We start from the raw sequence: 13,504 nt of genomic DNA on the forward strand, positions 1-13,504 counted from the left end.
CTGGCTCAACCCTCCATCCAGCCCATCCACCACTTCTGCCCCAGGCCAGGTAGGGAGCCCGAGGAGCCAGCTCCAGGCGAGCAGAAGGAGCAGGGTCTCACCTAGGTTCCTTTTTTTTTTTTTTTTTTTTTTTTTTTTTTTTTTTTGAGACGGAGTCTCGCCCTGTCGCCCAAGCTGGAGTGCAGTGGTGTGATCTTGGCTCACTGCAAGCTCCGCCTCCCGGGTTCAAGCGATTCTCCTGCCTCAGCCTCCCTAGGAGCTAGGACTACAGACGCACACCACCACGCCCGGCTAATTTGTGTATTATTAAGTAGAGAAGAGGTTTCACCATGTTGGCCAGGCTGGTCTCGAACTCCCAACCTCATGATCTGCCCGCCTTGGCCTCCCAAAGTGCTGGGATTACAGGCGTGAGCCACGGCGCCCGGCCAGGTTCATTCTTACTGAGACTCCTCTGGCCTGCTCCCGCTCCCCGCAACTCCTGTTTCCCGGGACCCCACCCCATCCTCCCCGACCCTGCTCCCTCTCCCACGACCCCTGTCCCATCCCCCTGACCCCCGCCCCGTCTACTATGACCCCGCCGCGTCCCCCACGACCCCTGTCCCGTCCCCCACGACCCCTGTCCCGTCCCCCACGACCCCACCCCGTCCCCCACGACCCCACCCCGTCTCCCACGACCCCGCCCGCCAGCGCGAGAAAACAGGAAGTGGCGGCGCTGGAAGTGCAGGAAGCGGCGGCGGGCGCGGCGCTTATCTCGGGCCGCAGCCCGGACCCCTGGCCTCAAGCCGGGCAGGGGGCGCCAGGGGCGGCCCAAGGACAGGGACCGCCCACCTGGTGGGGAGCCCTGGCCGCCTCTTCCCCCGACCGCAGCTGTCAAAATCGGGCCAGGCCAGGCGGGGAGGCTGCGAGGAAGCCCGTGTCGGGACCTCCCGACGGGAGCGAGGCCGGAAGGCGACCCGGGAACCCGCGTCCAGCCCCAGGGCTGCCCACCGCCCCAGCGCACGCGGCTCTGCCCTGCCCCCAGAGGCCTGACCTCCTCATTTCCCCCAAAACAAGGACTCACTTCCCCCAGCAGGTGCGACCTCCCGCTGGCTCTTCCGGATTTTAATGGGGAGGGGGAAGAGTGGGGAGGGAGCGATGGTTGTTTCTGTGTTTACCAAGCTGCGTTTTTTCCTGGGGAGGGGGCAGGATGGGGGCTGTCGCTGGGCCTCCCCTAGGGTCCTGAAGGCACTGGCAGAGACAATGGGCCCCAGCACCTGGCATCCCCCCACCAGTGAGTATGTGTTTCCTGGAGTTGGGGGGACTTGTTTCCGAGTCAGCCACAGCTGGAGCAGGGGGGCCTCCCTGCACACCTGCAGGGCTCAGAGCTCACACAAGGCCAGGCACCTCCCAGGTCGGGGTGCAGCTGTTTCCTCCGAGGACCACTCACACTGCCCCCCCGCCATCTCCAGCCACGGTGTGGTCTGTCCTGTCTGCTCACAGGGCCTGGGTATGGCAGGTACACAGACAACATCCATCTTTCCCACCACCTCCCTCTAGTCAGCTTCAGCAAAATTCCCAGGCTGGGGTGGGGGCCGGTGGCGGTGGTGGGGGAAGGTGCTTTGGGAGACCATGAGAGGCTGCACCCCCCCCCCCCCCCACCGCTGAAGAGGTGGCGGTGGGGTAGGGAGAGAGAGGAGCTTGGGGGCAGGGATGGGGAACACACAAGAGGCAAAGTCAGGATTAACTTTTGGTTTTGCAAATCCAGAGACTAGTTAGCCAGTTGCCTGAGTTCCAGATGTTCTTTCAAAGCCTCCTAGTCTGGGGAGGCCTCGGGACCCAGGCCCCCTTCAAAGCCTGCCTGGCCCCCTCCTCCCAGTGCGGCACATGGAGGGGCCTGGCTCCTGGGCTGTGGGAAGTTGCACAACCCCAGCCAGTGCCCTGCAGGCCCCATCTGTTACCCTGGCACAGCCCCCACCTCCCTGGAGCAGCCAAGCCCTGAGAAGGCATGAGGGTGGGACGGGACAATACTGTATGCAGCCCCAACCCAGAAACAGTATTTTACAAAGAACCGGGCTCAGGCCACCTGCCCTGGGCCTCTGTGAGGAAGGCACCACCAGTCGGTCTATGGACATACAGGGCCAGTCATGGGATCTGCCCTCAGTGGTTCCGTGGCCAATGGCTCTGTCCCTATCAGCCGTGGGGCCAGTGAGTCTCTTTCCATCTCTGGGTTGGTTCTGGTCAGTTCCGGCTAACAAACATTTGTTGAGCAGCTCGTGTGTTAGCCTGGGCCGGGTGCTGGTGTATCATTGCTGACAGAGACATGCCTCTATCCTCATGGAGCTACAGAGGAGCTACGGTCCCAGTGCTGAGCCCAAAGAGGACCTCAGCCTCTCAGGTCTGAGCAGGCACCTGCGGCTTCTCTCCTAGTCTCTGTGGCTCTCGGTAGCTCTGGGCCTCTTCGTGTAGCTCCACACATGCCCCTAGACCTAGTCTGGTTGGGCTGTCTCCACCCTGGACAAGTGAACTTTCTCCCAGAGGCCCAAAGCCCGCCCTGCTCCCATTCTGCATGAGGGAGAGGAGCCACGGGCCAGGACGCAGGACTTCTCACCCACCCGTGTGGTCGTGGTCCAGGACGAGGCATGGACATGTGTCCCCAAAATCCTGAGGCCTCTGTTCCTCCTCCTGCCCCCAAGAGGCTGTGGTTTGTTGGAACCTTTCTCAGTCAGGGTAGAGGGAGCTGTTTCTGTTGCCCACCCACATCCCCAGCCTCTGATTGCTCTGAAGAGCAGAATGGGAGCACTGTGGGTGGGCAGGAGCCAAGGGGCAGCCCAGGAGGTCATGCATGGACAGGAGAGGAGTGCCCTCCCCATGGCCCAAGGGTTGGGGGCAGGTCCAAGTGCAAGAAGTCAGCTGCCCCTGGGGCAATGTGACAGTGGGAGCCTTCATGGAGGGCCTGTCCCCACCCTGTCCCTGAGCCCAGCGCAGAACCCTGGACTCTTTCTCCAGGCCCCAGCTCAGCTGCCTCCTAGCCATGCTCTGCTGTCCATACCTTATGCTCCACACCCCAGCACGCCCAGCTGAGCCCAGCCACATCCACAGTTCCCCAGCTCCCTCAGGGCCCTCAAACAGACCCACTCCCCCTTTAGTGCTTCCCATGTTCAGGCTCCCCACAGACCCACCCAGGTACTCCAGCCAGGACCCTGGGCAGCCTTGACCTCTCTCCACCCCTTCACCCTCACCAGCCCTCCACACAAGCCACGGGGATCTTTCTAGATTCCAACTCTAACATCCCTCTTTCACCAAAGACCTTCCGCTGCCTCGGGGTAAGTCCGAGTGCCTCCCTCAAGTGCTTTGGCTCCAGCTGGGGCTCCTGCACCCTGCATCTCCCCCTCATCTCTCCCACACTTGCCCCCACTGGCCCCCACGGAGCAGGCAATGCAGAACTAGGGCTGGGAACGCTTGCTAGGTGTTTGTGCTCAGAGCATGGCCAGGGACTCTGTCAGAAGTGCTAACTCTGCAGGGGAGTCCAAGGCTCTGAAGTCCAGGAAGCTTGGCCCCCAGCCTCCAGGCAGGGGACTTGTGGCAGATCCCGTGCCCTGGGCCTAGGTCTGAGGCCAGCTCTTACACTGCTGGCTGTGATTTGGGGCAAGTCTCACAGCCTCCTCGTTCTTCAGTTTCCCCATCTATAAAACAGACAGTAGCTCCCGTTGCACAGACTAAATACATGAACACAGAGTGTGGGGCTGGGCCAGGGTCAGCTGGGGAGGTTACTTCTTTCTTCTGCTGCTGCCCCTGATCCCACAGAATGCCAGAGGCACAGCCTGCTCGCTGCCTTTCCGGGAAGGGGAGGGTAACAGGTGTCAGGTACTTCACCTCCCCTGCTCCTCCTTGGGCCAAGATTAGGGACGGGGGTGCGGGGGGGGGGGTGACAGACTCCCAGACCTGCGCATCAGGTGGGGGAACCAGGGGACAGTCCCCCAGCAAATGGAGGGTTCCAGGGGCCAGAAAGCAGGCCCCAGCCTGACCAGTGCCGCAGAGGGGGCTGGGCAGTCTCCGAGCCCGGCCCGTGGCCACCCCTCCGGAGGCAGCAGGAAATAGCCTGGCCAAGCTCACAGCCAGGGCCCGCAGCTCCCGCTTCCCTTCGGGCCCGTTTCCTTTATCCGGTTGTTTTGCTCCGAATTCACCAAGTCCAGCCTTCCCCTCCCCTCAATTTCCACCCCCGGCCCCGGTCCAAAGTGGAGCAGGACGGATACGTGACGTTTTAGGGGCCCCAGGAGTCCCCCGCTCTGCCCTCCGCCCAGCCGGGAGCCGCTGACGGAGCCGGAGCGCGCCCAGCGTCCCGCGCCCGCCCTCTGCTGCCCGAGGCTGGGAGCGGCGGCTCCGCCCCGTCCAGGTGTCACAGGAAGTGCCGGTCCCCGCATTCCCCCTCCACCGCCCCCCGCCACTGAAGCGCAGATCCCGGGGCGGTCCTAGGCCCACAGAGAGGCAGGCGAAGGGAGTGCCGGACCCGCAGCACCAGCTCCGTTTATTGAGGCCTTCGGCGCGTGGAGGGCGGGCCTCTTCCGAGACCCAGCGGCGGCCAGGCGCGCTCCCTTCTCCAAGTCCTGGGCCCTCCGGGGAGCGCAGGCTGCGTCGAGCGAGGGGCCGAGGTCACCAACAAGTCGACAAAACGAGGCGCGTCTCCAGGCTCTGCCGCGGCCCCGCTGGTTCTCCCGGCGCAGGGCGCTGGAAGCAGGGCCAGGACGGGCCGCGCTAGGAGCCCCTGGAGGCCGGGGCGCGCAGCGCGAAGAGCTTCTCCCAGCAGGTGGCGACGGCGTCCAGGGCGCGCAGCAGGAGCTGCCTTCGGCCGCCGCGACGCCGGGCAGGGCGCATCTTGGGCCGCCGGCTCCGCTGTCGGGGACAGGGCGGTCAGCGAATGCGCACGGCCCCCGCGCCCGGCCCGGCCCGGCCAGGCCCGGGAAGGGAGGCGCGGCCCAGCCCGACCTCAGCCTAGGGCCGTGGAGCCCCGGGAAGCGCGGCGGCCCTGCGGGGGTTAAGGGAGGTCTGGCCCCGGGTGCACTCAGGGACGCACACCTGGCGCAGCGTCCTGCAGTGGCGCCGCATCACCGCCTCGGTGCGCACAGCCACGGTCCAAGCAGCTCTCTCCAGGGCCCCGCGGCGGCCCCCGGCCACCGCCCCGCGCAGGGTCCGACCCAGGGACGAGATGGACAGGAGGATACTGTGCTCCTGGGGAGGGAAGGGAGGAAGGCGGGGTGGGGGTGGGGGTAAACTGAGAGAGGAGCAGGCCAGCGAGCTTGGGTAGGGGCGCCTCCTCCATACCTTCTGGGCGCCACAGGAGGCCCGAGGCCGTCCCCGCCGTCCCGAGCTCCCGGGTCTAGTCAGGTTTTTCTGTATGAAATGAAAGTGTCTGGAGCCTGGCCTGGTCTTTTCGGCCCCCGCCCCGCCCCACTTCACGGCGGCCTGCAGATCCTCGAAGATGATGGCGCGGTAGTGGCGGAGCACGTCGGGGACGCTGCAGGCCGGGGAATAGGCGCGGCTTGGCGCGGTCCCCAGCAGCGCCAGCAGGAGCGCCCAGAGTGCAGGCTTGGGGGGTACCTGGAGGAGACAGCAGGTTGGGGTTAGGCCTGGGGGGTGTTCCCAGCACAGGGGGCAGCCAGCCCACCTGCACTTTGTTTCCGTAGAAGCCCCACCCCCTGCCCCACCCCACGGGGTCTCTGAGCGAATGAAATGGACATGTCACCAATCAAGAAAGGCTGTAGGCACGGGCCTGGCGGGATAAATCAGGAGAGACAACAGATAGGTCTGCAAACCAGACAGCTCTATGCTCCCTGCAAAGATGTGAAAGGGGTGAGTGATGTGGGCTGGGAGGCGATGTCACTGAGCCCTGAAGAACCCAGCAGGAGACAGAGGGGGCAGGCCCAGAGGCAGGAGAGCCTGGCTCTGTGGTCCATGTGGGAGTGGGGCCAGCAAGGCGTGGAGCAGCCTCAGGACCGCACAGAGCAGGGCCCCCCTGGCCCTGCACAGCTCGAGTGGGGCTGGTCTGCAGGCTCTTGGGGGTACAGTAGGAAGTTGTCCCATTACAGCCTGTCTCACTCATGGCCATGCCCACTCAACTCCACACCTCCCACACTGGCACCCTCTGGGTTAGCTCACAGAGACGTGGGAACTGGGGACTCCTTGTACCCCCAACCCAACTGGGGCAGGGGCTCAGAGCTCCAAGCCACACCCTATTGGAAGGGGAAAGCTGGGGGGACTCCCAGAAGCTACAGAGGAGGAAGGAGCCACCACATCCAGCCCCAACCAACAGTTGCAAAAGGCCCCTCTGCCTGTACCAGCCGCTCCACGCCATCCCTCCAGGCAGCCTGTGCCACAGGCCTCCCAAAGTGGAGGGCCTGCTCCCGCGGCGATAAAGCCCAAACGTCAAGGAGACAGCTGACGGCCCCCAGGTTCCCAGCCGCCCAAAAGGGGCCAGCCCCAAACCTTCCCCTGGGCCCCCAGGATGGAGTCAGACAGCAGATCTAGGGCTGGAAATTAATCATGCGAACCCGACCAAGATAACAGGACTCGACTCGGCTTCCCAGCCCTGGCAGGGGAGGCTGACCAAGCAGCACCCCAACCCTCGCATAGAGCTGGGGGCCTGGCGGGGGGTGGCAGCTCCTGCTCGGAGCACAAAGCAGCAATGCCTGAAGAGCAGATGGCTTGCTGTGGCCCCTTCCTGAAACCTGACCCCCCAACCACACATGCCACAGCCAACTTGGTGGCTCAGAATTGCCACGTCATCCCCTCTGCCTGCTCTAGGTCAGAGGTCATAGCGAGAACCAGAGCCTGACCCCTGAGCAGGCCAGCTGGAGCTGCAAGGATGTCCAGCACCTGCTGTGTCCCACCCAGGTGGGGCCGACTGGCTGCCCTGGGAGTCCCACCTGGCCTGTTGGTACCACTTCCGGGCTCAAGCCTCGGCCCAGCTTAGAACAGGGTGGCCCGGCACCCAGGAGCCCCCTTCCTCCAACTACCAGAAGCCAGGGCACATGCACCCACTGCCACCCACAGTGACACAGTGACCAGAGCCGACCGGAGATTTCCTGGTGGGGCTCAGGGCAACAAGCAGTGTCTCCTGAGCTGTGTGTACCCCCAGACCCTCCACCCAAGTGAGCCCCCTCCCTAGAGGAGGCCCACAGCTGCTCACCATGGGCCTTTCAGGGTCTTGCCCTCCCTCACTCCCGCCAGCAGGCCACACACATGATCCTGGGGTCCTCGGATGGGGTGTGCACTGCCGCACCAGGTCCAACACCAGCCAACCGCTTCCCTGGACAGGCTGCCTGGACGACTGCAGAGGGGCAGGCCAGGCGGAGGCTTTTGAAGTTGGCTCCTCCAAGCTGAGGGAGGGAGCAGGAGAGGGAAGGAGAGGCCACACAATCCCAGCCCTGCCCCCCTCCCTCTCCCCACTCCCTATCACTTCAATTAACCTGGCCCTGGAGCTGAGCAGCCACCTCTCCCAGGGGATCCAGGGCTACTGTGGGTCTTGGATTAACTTGTCAGTCCCAGAGATACTGCTCTGTCAAGGAGACGTGAGGCGCAGCGTGGGCTGGGGCGGTACAGGGCCCAGCTGGTGGGGGAGGGGAGCCAGGTGAGACTGGGGCCGATTGTGGCCAGCAAGTGCTGCCTCTCCCAGGGATCTGGCTGATGGGCAGAACTGGGGGGAGGCCCTCATCCCCTCCCCAGCTGCCGGACCTGTAGCCTGACATCCAGGGGGCCCTGCCCCAGCAGGTCCCAAGACATGGGGCTTCCCGGGCCCCCGCCTCTGGCCCGGCCTCACTCCTCCTGGGCTGAGGGGTCTCTGGCTGGGGAGGTCAAGTCTGAGGCTGTTACTCTGCTGCCTGCCGTAAAGATACCTGGGAGCAGGGTGGGCTCCCCCGATCCTTGGCTGCTGTCGCTTCTGCTGTGGTCTGGGGCAGGCACTCTGGTTAGCAGCCTGACAGGCAGTGGTGAAGAGACACCTCAGAATAAGAGCAACCTCTGAGGCACAACTCATCCTTGCAGGCTGAAAAAATTTCAGTTGAAGACAAGGTAGTTTCCCAGGGGGAAGAGTCAGTGACTCACCCAATAGTCAAGAACAGACCACACAGGTGACAGGAGTCCCCTAGGATTCTAACACTGCATCTTTACGTTTTTGCCTTTTCCGTGTTTGGATGATTAAATGCTGTGACAGGCTGTGCAGGTCTGCAGCCCAGGAGCCCCAGGCTCTGGCACCAGGGCACACAGCCTGCGGGTGCAGGAGGCCGTGCCTGCCAGCCTTGTGTAAATGCACTCTTTAATATTTGCAAGACAACATCGCCTAACGAGGTGTTTCTCAGAACGTATCCCTACCGTCAAGTGGCGCACAACTGTGGTTTGGCCAACTCAAAGCATCTGAGAAAACCCCACACAGGCAAGAAAGAGGAGACACTCACACATGGACAATGTAAGGGCTCTGGAACTTTCCAAGGGCCCTGCAGGAAGTCTCCCCTGAACATGGCCTGACACATTCTTTTCTGTGTGACCCCTCAATGCCCACCAAGCACTGGCCATGTTCAGCTCTGAAGTCAGAGAAGTGCTTCCTTCCTAGGCCTCGGTTTCCACATCTGTACAGGGCCGGGCTGACTCAGAAACTTCTAGGCCTGTTTCCACATCTGTACAGGGCCGGGCTGACTTACAAACTTCTAGGCCTCGGTTTCCACATCTGTACAGGGCTGGGCTGACTTTACAAACTCCAAAAAGCCGCAGGACTCTCTTCATCTTCAGAATAAATTTTGAAGGCTCCCTCATGCTTCCATCTCTCCACGAGAGATCAAAGGAAACTCCTCCGTAAGTTTTAGTGAAAACACTCATGAAGCTCCTGCAGCTGCTCCTCAGGACAGGGCAAGAGGAAAGACTTCCAGATTCCAACAATTTGAGCTGGACCCCAGGTTGCCTGCCGAGCAGAGACCAACCAGCAGTTCCTGACCCCACACGGGGGTGGCAGGTCCCTTGCCCGGGATTGACCATGTCCTCAAGGTCCCCAGAACCACAGGAAAGGGGGACCCACACCCACATTCTGGTCTACCAGGACCACCCCACGTGCAGGCAGGGATCTCCCACCTCAGCCATTCTCGCTCGTCAGGAGCAGGGCAGGCAGACCACAAGGCCTAGCACAGGCCCCATGTGCAGGTGGGCAGAGCTGTGGGTCAGTGACTGACCACCACCACAGGCCCTGCCATTGGTACCACAAGACAGGCTGGGACCCTCCAGGGCTCCCCTCTCACAAGGAACATCCAGGGACAGCTGCTCTCCAGCAGCCTTCGCGGCCCACGTGACAGCACCCTCGTCCTCCTCCGCAGGCCTGAACGACTGTCCACCCACACCCTCTGCGCCAGCCATGACCTCCAGCCAGATGTCTCTAGCTCCGGCCTACACAAGAGCCAGCTGGCTCCCAACTGAATGCACACACATGATCCCAGGCCTGAGGACGTCCTTTATCCTTACACAGCTAAGGCTGAAGAGAATCCAAGTCTCTCAGGTGATCAACGTTCAACCTAGAGATGAGAACCATTACAAGGGCTTTAGGGTTAAACTGCGAATGATAAATTAGCAGAAATAAACTCACGGCCGGGTGCGGTGGCTCACGCCTGCAATCCCAGCACTTTGGGAAGCTGGGGCAGATGGATCTCCTGAGGTCAGGAGTTTGGCAGTGGGCGCCTGTAGTCCCAGCTACTCGGGAGGCTGAGACAGGAGAATTGCTTGAACCCAGGAGGCAGGGGTTGCAGTGAGCCGAGATCGCGCCACTGCACTCCAGCCTGGGTGACAGAGCGAGACTCTGTCTCAAAAATAAATAAACTCACCTCCAAAAGAAAGAACACCTCTTACTGGTGACACTGTCACTCAGCACGTGCCTGAGGGGCCCAGGAGGCTGTGTGGAGAGGCCTTGAGCAGAGCTGAGTTCTCCTGTTTGCACTCAGACCCCAGGGAGGCCCCAGCTGTCCCCTGACCAAGACCCTTGCAGGCAGCTGCCAGGCTCCTGCAAGCACCTGTGTCCCGCATGCAGCTCGGTCCCCACTGTCTCCAGCTGTCCTCACACAGGGCTTTCGGCCAGAACATCTGCACCCCCACCATCTTCTCCACAGTCTTGGGGAACCCGGGCACCTCCACAGTGCCTCCTCTGTGAGACACCGGCTGTCTGCAAGAGGCTTCTGTCCAAGCAAGGGCAATCACAGCCACCCCAGGACAGCGTGGGACAGGCCAGGACAGGCCAGACTGGGGCAGCAGAAGCAGGAGCCAGGGAAGGGCCCCAGAGAAAACCAGCAGGCTGCCTGTTCTGACACGAGACATAAAAACTTTTAATGAAGGACGACACAGCTCAGAGCCCTTCCACACGCGGCCCAACCCTGCCCCACGGAGACCGGCCACGGCGACTGGTCAATCAGAAGGTGTTCTTGATGCGGCCGGCCACCAGCCTAAGGATGTCCCCGATCTTCTTCTGCCAGTTGGCAATGTCCTTGGACACGGCGCACCACAGCTCCCCATGCCGAGGCTCTGCACTCTCACAGCGCTTCCTCACCTCCTCCTGCTGCTCCTGGGGGGACCACAGGGCACGTCAGGCAGGGGTCCTCCATGCTACTCCCCGGACCTCGCCTGCTTCTCTGCCCCCTGCAGACCTGGCTCTGGCAGCACCAACCCCAACTGGTGGGCGAGAGGGCACAGGCCCTGCACCAGAAGGCAAGGCTCTTTCAGGTGTGTTCCTCAAAGGAGCCCCACCTCCTGAGGAGCATGGACCCCACCAGCCTCAGCACACAGATGAGGAACTGAGCCAGGCTCCCCATGTCTGTGCCTCACACGAGTGCTCACATCTGCCTTCTCCAAACAAGGAGTTAGGGTTCACATGGGCTGGCAACACTTTCCAGGGAGGACCAGGACAGCCTGACTGCCTCCAGCACAGCTCTGACAATGCCTGGCTCTAGGGGGGCGGGTGGGAGCAGAGGGGCTGTGGTCCAGGCTCTCCTAGAAAGCCACATCCAGGATCAGGCCCAAGAAAAAGGCCAACTCCATTCCCATTCCTAAAGTGAGCCCAGGCCCCAGCCAGCAAATAACTCATTAAAATACGCCAGCAGATAGGCCACTCTAATGGACAGGGCGCCCCAATTCCAGGGTGTGGAGCTGTGAGGCTATAAGCAGAAAACGCATGTGGAGGAAGAGACCGCCTTGTGGGGAGGTGTCGAGGATTCCGTGCCCCACACACCCGGTCCATCCTCCCGACCCCAGGCATAGTCGCGCTGGCCGTGGCCACCTCCTAGAGCCCCCAGGGCTGGCGGAACTCCGCGCCACAGTCCCAGAAGGCACTGAGCAGCGGTCTGTCGAGGGGCCTCACCTCAGTGCCATGCTGCAGCTCAAACTTGTAGAAGAAGGCCCAGGCATCCCCCAGGTCCGAGTCAATCTTCACAGTACGGTGGAACCACTCCCTGGCCTTGGTGATCTTCCGCTGACTCCAAAACAGCCTGTTCCGGAAGAAGGACGTGAACCCAGAGTGAGTGGCTGCAGGACGGTGTTCTGGGGCAGGGGAACGGCTTCAGGGCCATCAGCTTCATCCCTGACCCACAGCCCTGGTGCTCCCCTCAAGAAGGCCCGAGGAGCAGGGCCTGGGCTCATCCAGAAATTACCCCAGATCATTAACTTGAAGCTGCTCTTCTCGTGTCTAACCAAATTGTTTCTTTTTTTTTTTTTTTTTTTTTTCTTTGAGACGGAGTCTTGCTCTGTCACCCAGGCTGGAGTGCAGTGGTGTGATTTCAGCTCACTGCGAGCTCCACCTCCCGGGTTCACGCCATTCTCCTGCCTCAGCCTCCTGAGTAGCTGGGATTACAGGCATGCGCCACCACGCTTGGCTAATTTTTGTATTTTTAGTAGGGACGGGGTTTCACTGTGTTGGTCAGGGTGGTCTCAAACTCCTGACCTCATGATCCACCTGCCTCAGCCTCCCAGTGCTGGTATTATAGGCATGAGCCACTGCACCTGTCCCAAATTGTTTCTTAAAAAGTTCACATGCAGGGAAAGATCTTCCAACTCCGTAAAATTAAGGTCAAATACAAGGAGATGAAACTAAACCTGACACAAAATTAAGTTGCAACTTTGATGAGGAAAAGTTATGCAGTTTCTGCTCCTCAATGAGACACCTGCTGGGATCATCCTGCCCCACCTGGCCTCCAGCAGCAACCCCAGTGAACACTGAGAAGGTGGGCTCCGGGCAGCACCAGGGCCTAGGCCTGCAGCCCACAGCCCTCAGGCCACAGGAGTCACACCACCGTGCCCGCCAGACACACGGACACCTGAAAACCAGGCCTGAAGAGGTCCACGCTGACTGTTAGGGGCCAGGTGAGGGTGTGCATGGCACCCCCACCCACTGCTGGAGAAAGGATGGCGGGCGCTGGCTGCTGAGCATGCTGGCAGGCCCCGGACTCTGCGTTGCTGCCACCCTCTCCTCAGGGTCACCTCCCCCTGGAGCCAGAGGCACCACAGTCAAGAGACAACACAAGGAATCCTCCACTCCAGGCAGCTGTTCGGGTTCGTCTCAGTTGCCAAACGGAATAATTTCACACTGTGATAACCTGATTGTTTTTTAAGCCTTGTGGTATTCTTAATTGCCTGGTGTTAGATAAACTGTGATTTAAAGAGCACAAACCCTGATAGCAGACACACAAGACACTGGCTTGGGAATAGCAAGGAGTGACTTATTTACTTTACCAAAGCCTTTTATAAGGTTTTATGGCTGCACTATCAGAATGCCATCCAGAAGTCACTCTGGGAGGTGGACGTACAGGGCAGGACCAAGGGAGCACCAGGCAGACACAAGCCTCCCTGTGGGGAGCCTCTCTCATCTGTCGGGGACCTGCGGGCAGGGGAGAGGAGGTGCCCTACAGGCAAGCCTGCAGGGGCGGCACCCAGACCTCTGGAGACCAAGCACCACTGCCAGCAGTGCTGGGGAGAAGGGATGGAGAGAACCAAGAGCCAGCACTAGGAAGGCTGTTGTCTCTGCATGACCCATGGCGGGGCAGGTGGAGGGGAAGCCAGCACACGAGAGCTCCTGGGGCCAGACACGCCACCTCTGCCAGGTGAGCCCACGTCCTGAGCTGCAGCCTCAGGAACCCAGGGTTCCTCCGACAACTCCCTTCACCCCCACATGGTCACTTCCCAGCCTCCTGACCCACACTCAGGCCCAGCTCCTTCTCAGACTGTCATCCTCTTTCTAGAAGGAAACAGGGACCCTGTGGGTCGGGGATGGCCCCGAACTCCCTGCTGTGCCCCACACCTGGCAGGCCTTTGCCCACATGTGCCTAGAGTCTGCATGCTCTGCTGCCTGCGAGGTTCCAGAGTCACGTCCCCGGTGAGTCTCTGACCCAGCAGCCAGCGCACCAGTGTGAATCACATGCGTCCCCAGTGAGTCTCTGACCACAGTACCCTCAGGTTTGTCTCTGCCAGGAGAGGCGCCTGCCCCAGACCACAGCAGGAGCGATGGCAGCCAAGG

The 13,504-nt window shown here is 61.5% G+C and overlaps 2 protein-coding genes across 6 annotated transcripts in view; both read right to left on the reverse strand.

The window, feature by feature from the left end:
* Window positions 1–1,724: 1,724 nt before the first annotated feature.
* On the reverse strand, window positions 1,725–9,647 carry C13H20orf204 (chromosome 13 C20orf204 homolog). Of its 5 annotated transcripts, none has more exons than XM_030826647.1 (7): window positions 9,478–9,647; window positions 8,682–8,926; window positions 8,531–8,583; window positions 7,869–8,017; window positions 7,163–7,352; window positions 5,053–5,574; window positions 4,479–4,869 (listed from the first exon to the last, which is right to left on the reverse strand). In XM_030826647.1, the coding sequence occupies exons 2-7, from the start codon at window positions 8,842–8,844 to the stop codon at window positions 4,732–4,734; spliced, it is 1,215 nt and encodes a 404-aa protein (XP_030682507.1). In that variant the 5' UTR covers window positions 8,845–8,926; window positions 9,478–9,647; the 3' UTR covers window positions 4,479–4,731. The 5 variants fall into 5 exon arrangements, with proteins under 5 accessions (XP_030682508.1, XP_030682507.1, XP_030682506.1 ...); XM_030826646.1 differs by having other exon boundaries at window positions 5,053–5,205; window positions 5,299–5,574; window positions 8,682–9,647; XM_030826648.1 differs by having other exon boundaries at window positions 1,725–4,869; window positions 5,299–5,574; window positions 8,682–9,647.
* Window positions 9,648–10,304: 657 nt separating this feature from the next.
* Window positions 10,305–13,504, reverse strand: part of PRPF6 (pre-mRNA processing factor 6) — a 49,436-nt gene continuing 46,236 nt past the window's right edge. The window contains exons 20-21 of the mRNA XM_003280170.4: window positions 11,357–11,483; window positions 10,305–10,564 (exon numbers count right to left, since the gene is read on the reverse strand). Coding sequence (XP_003280218.1) covers window positions 10,412–10,564; window positions 11,357–11,483 — 280 coding nt within the window. The 3' untranslated portion in view covers window positions 10,305–10,411. The remainder of the gene's footprint in view (window positions 10,565–11,356; window positions 11,484–13,504) is intronic.

Source organism: Nomascus leucogenys, chromosome 13 (genome assembly GCF_006542625.1).
Source record: "Nomascus leucogenys isolate Asia chromosome 13, Asia_NLE_v1, whole genome shotgun sequence".
Taxonomy (NCBI): domain Eukaryota; kingdom Metazoa; phylum Chordata; class Mammalia; order Primates; family Hylobatidae; genus Nomascus; species Nomascus leucogenys.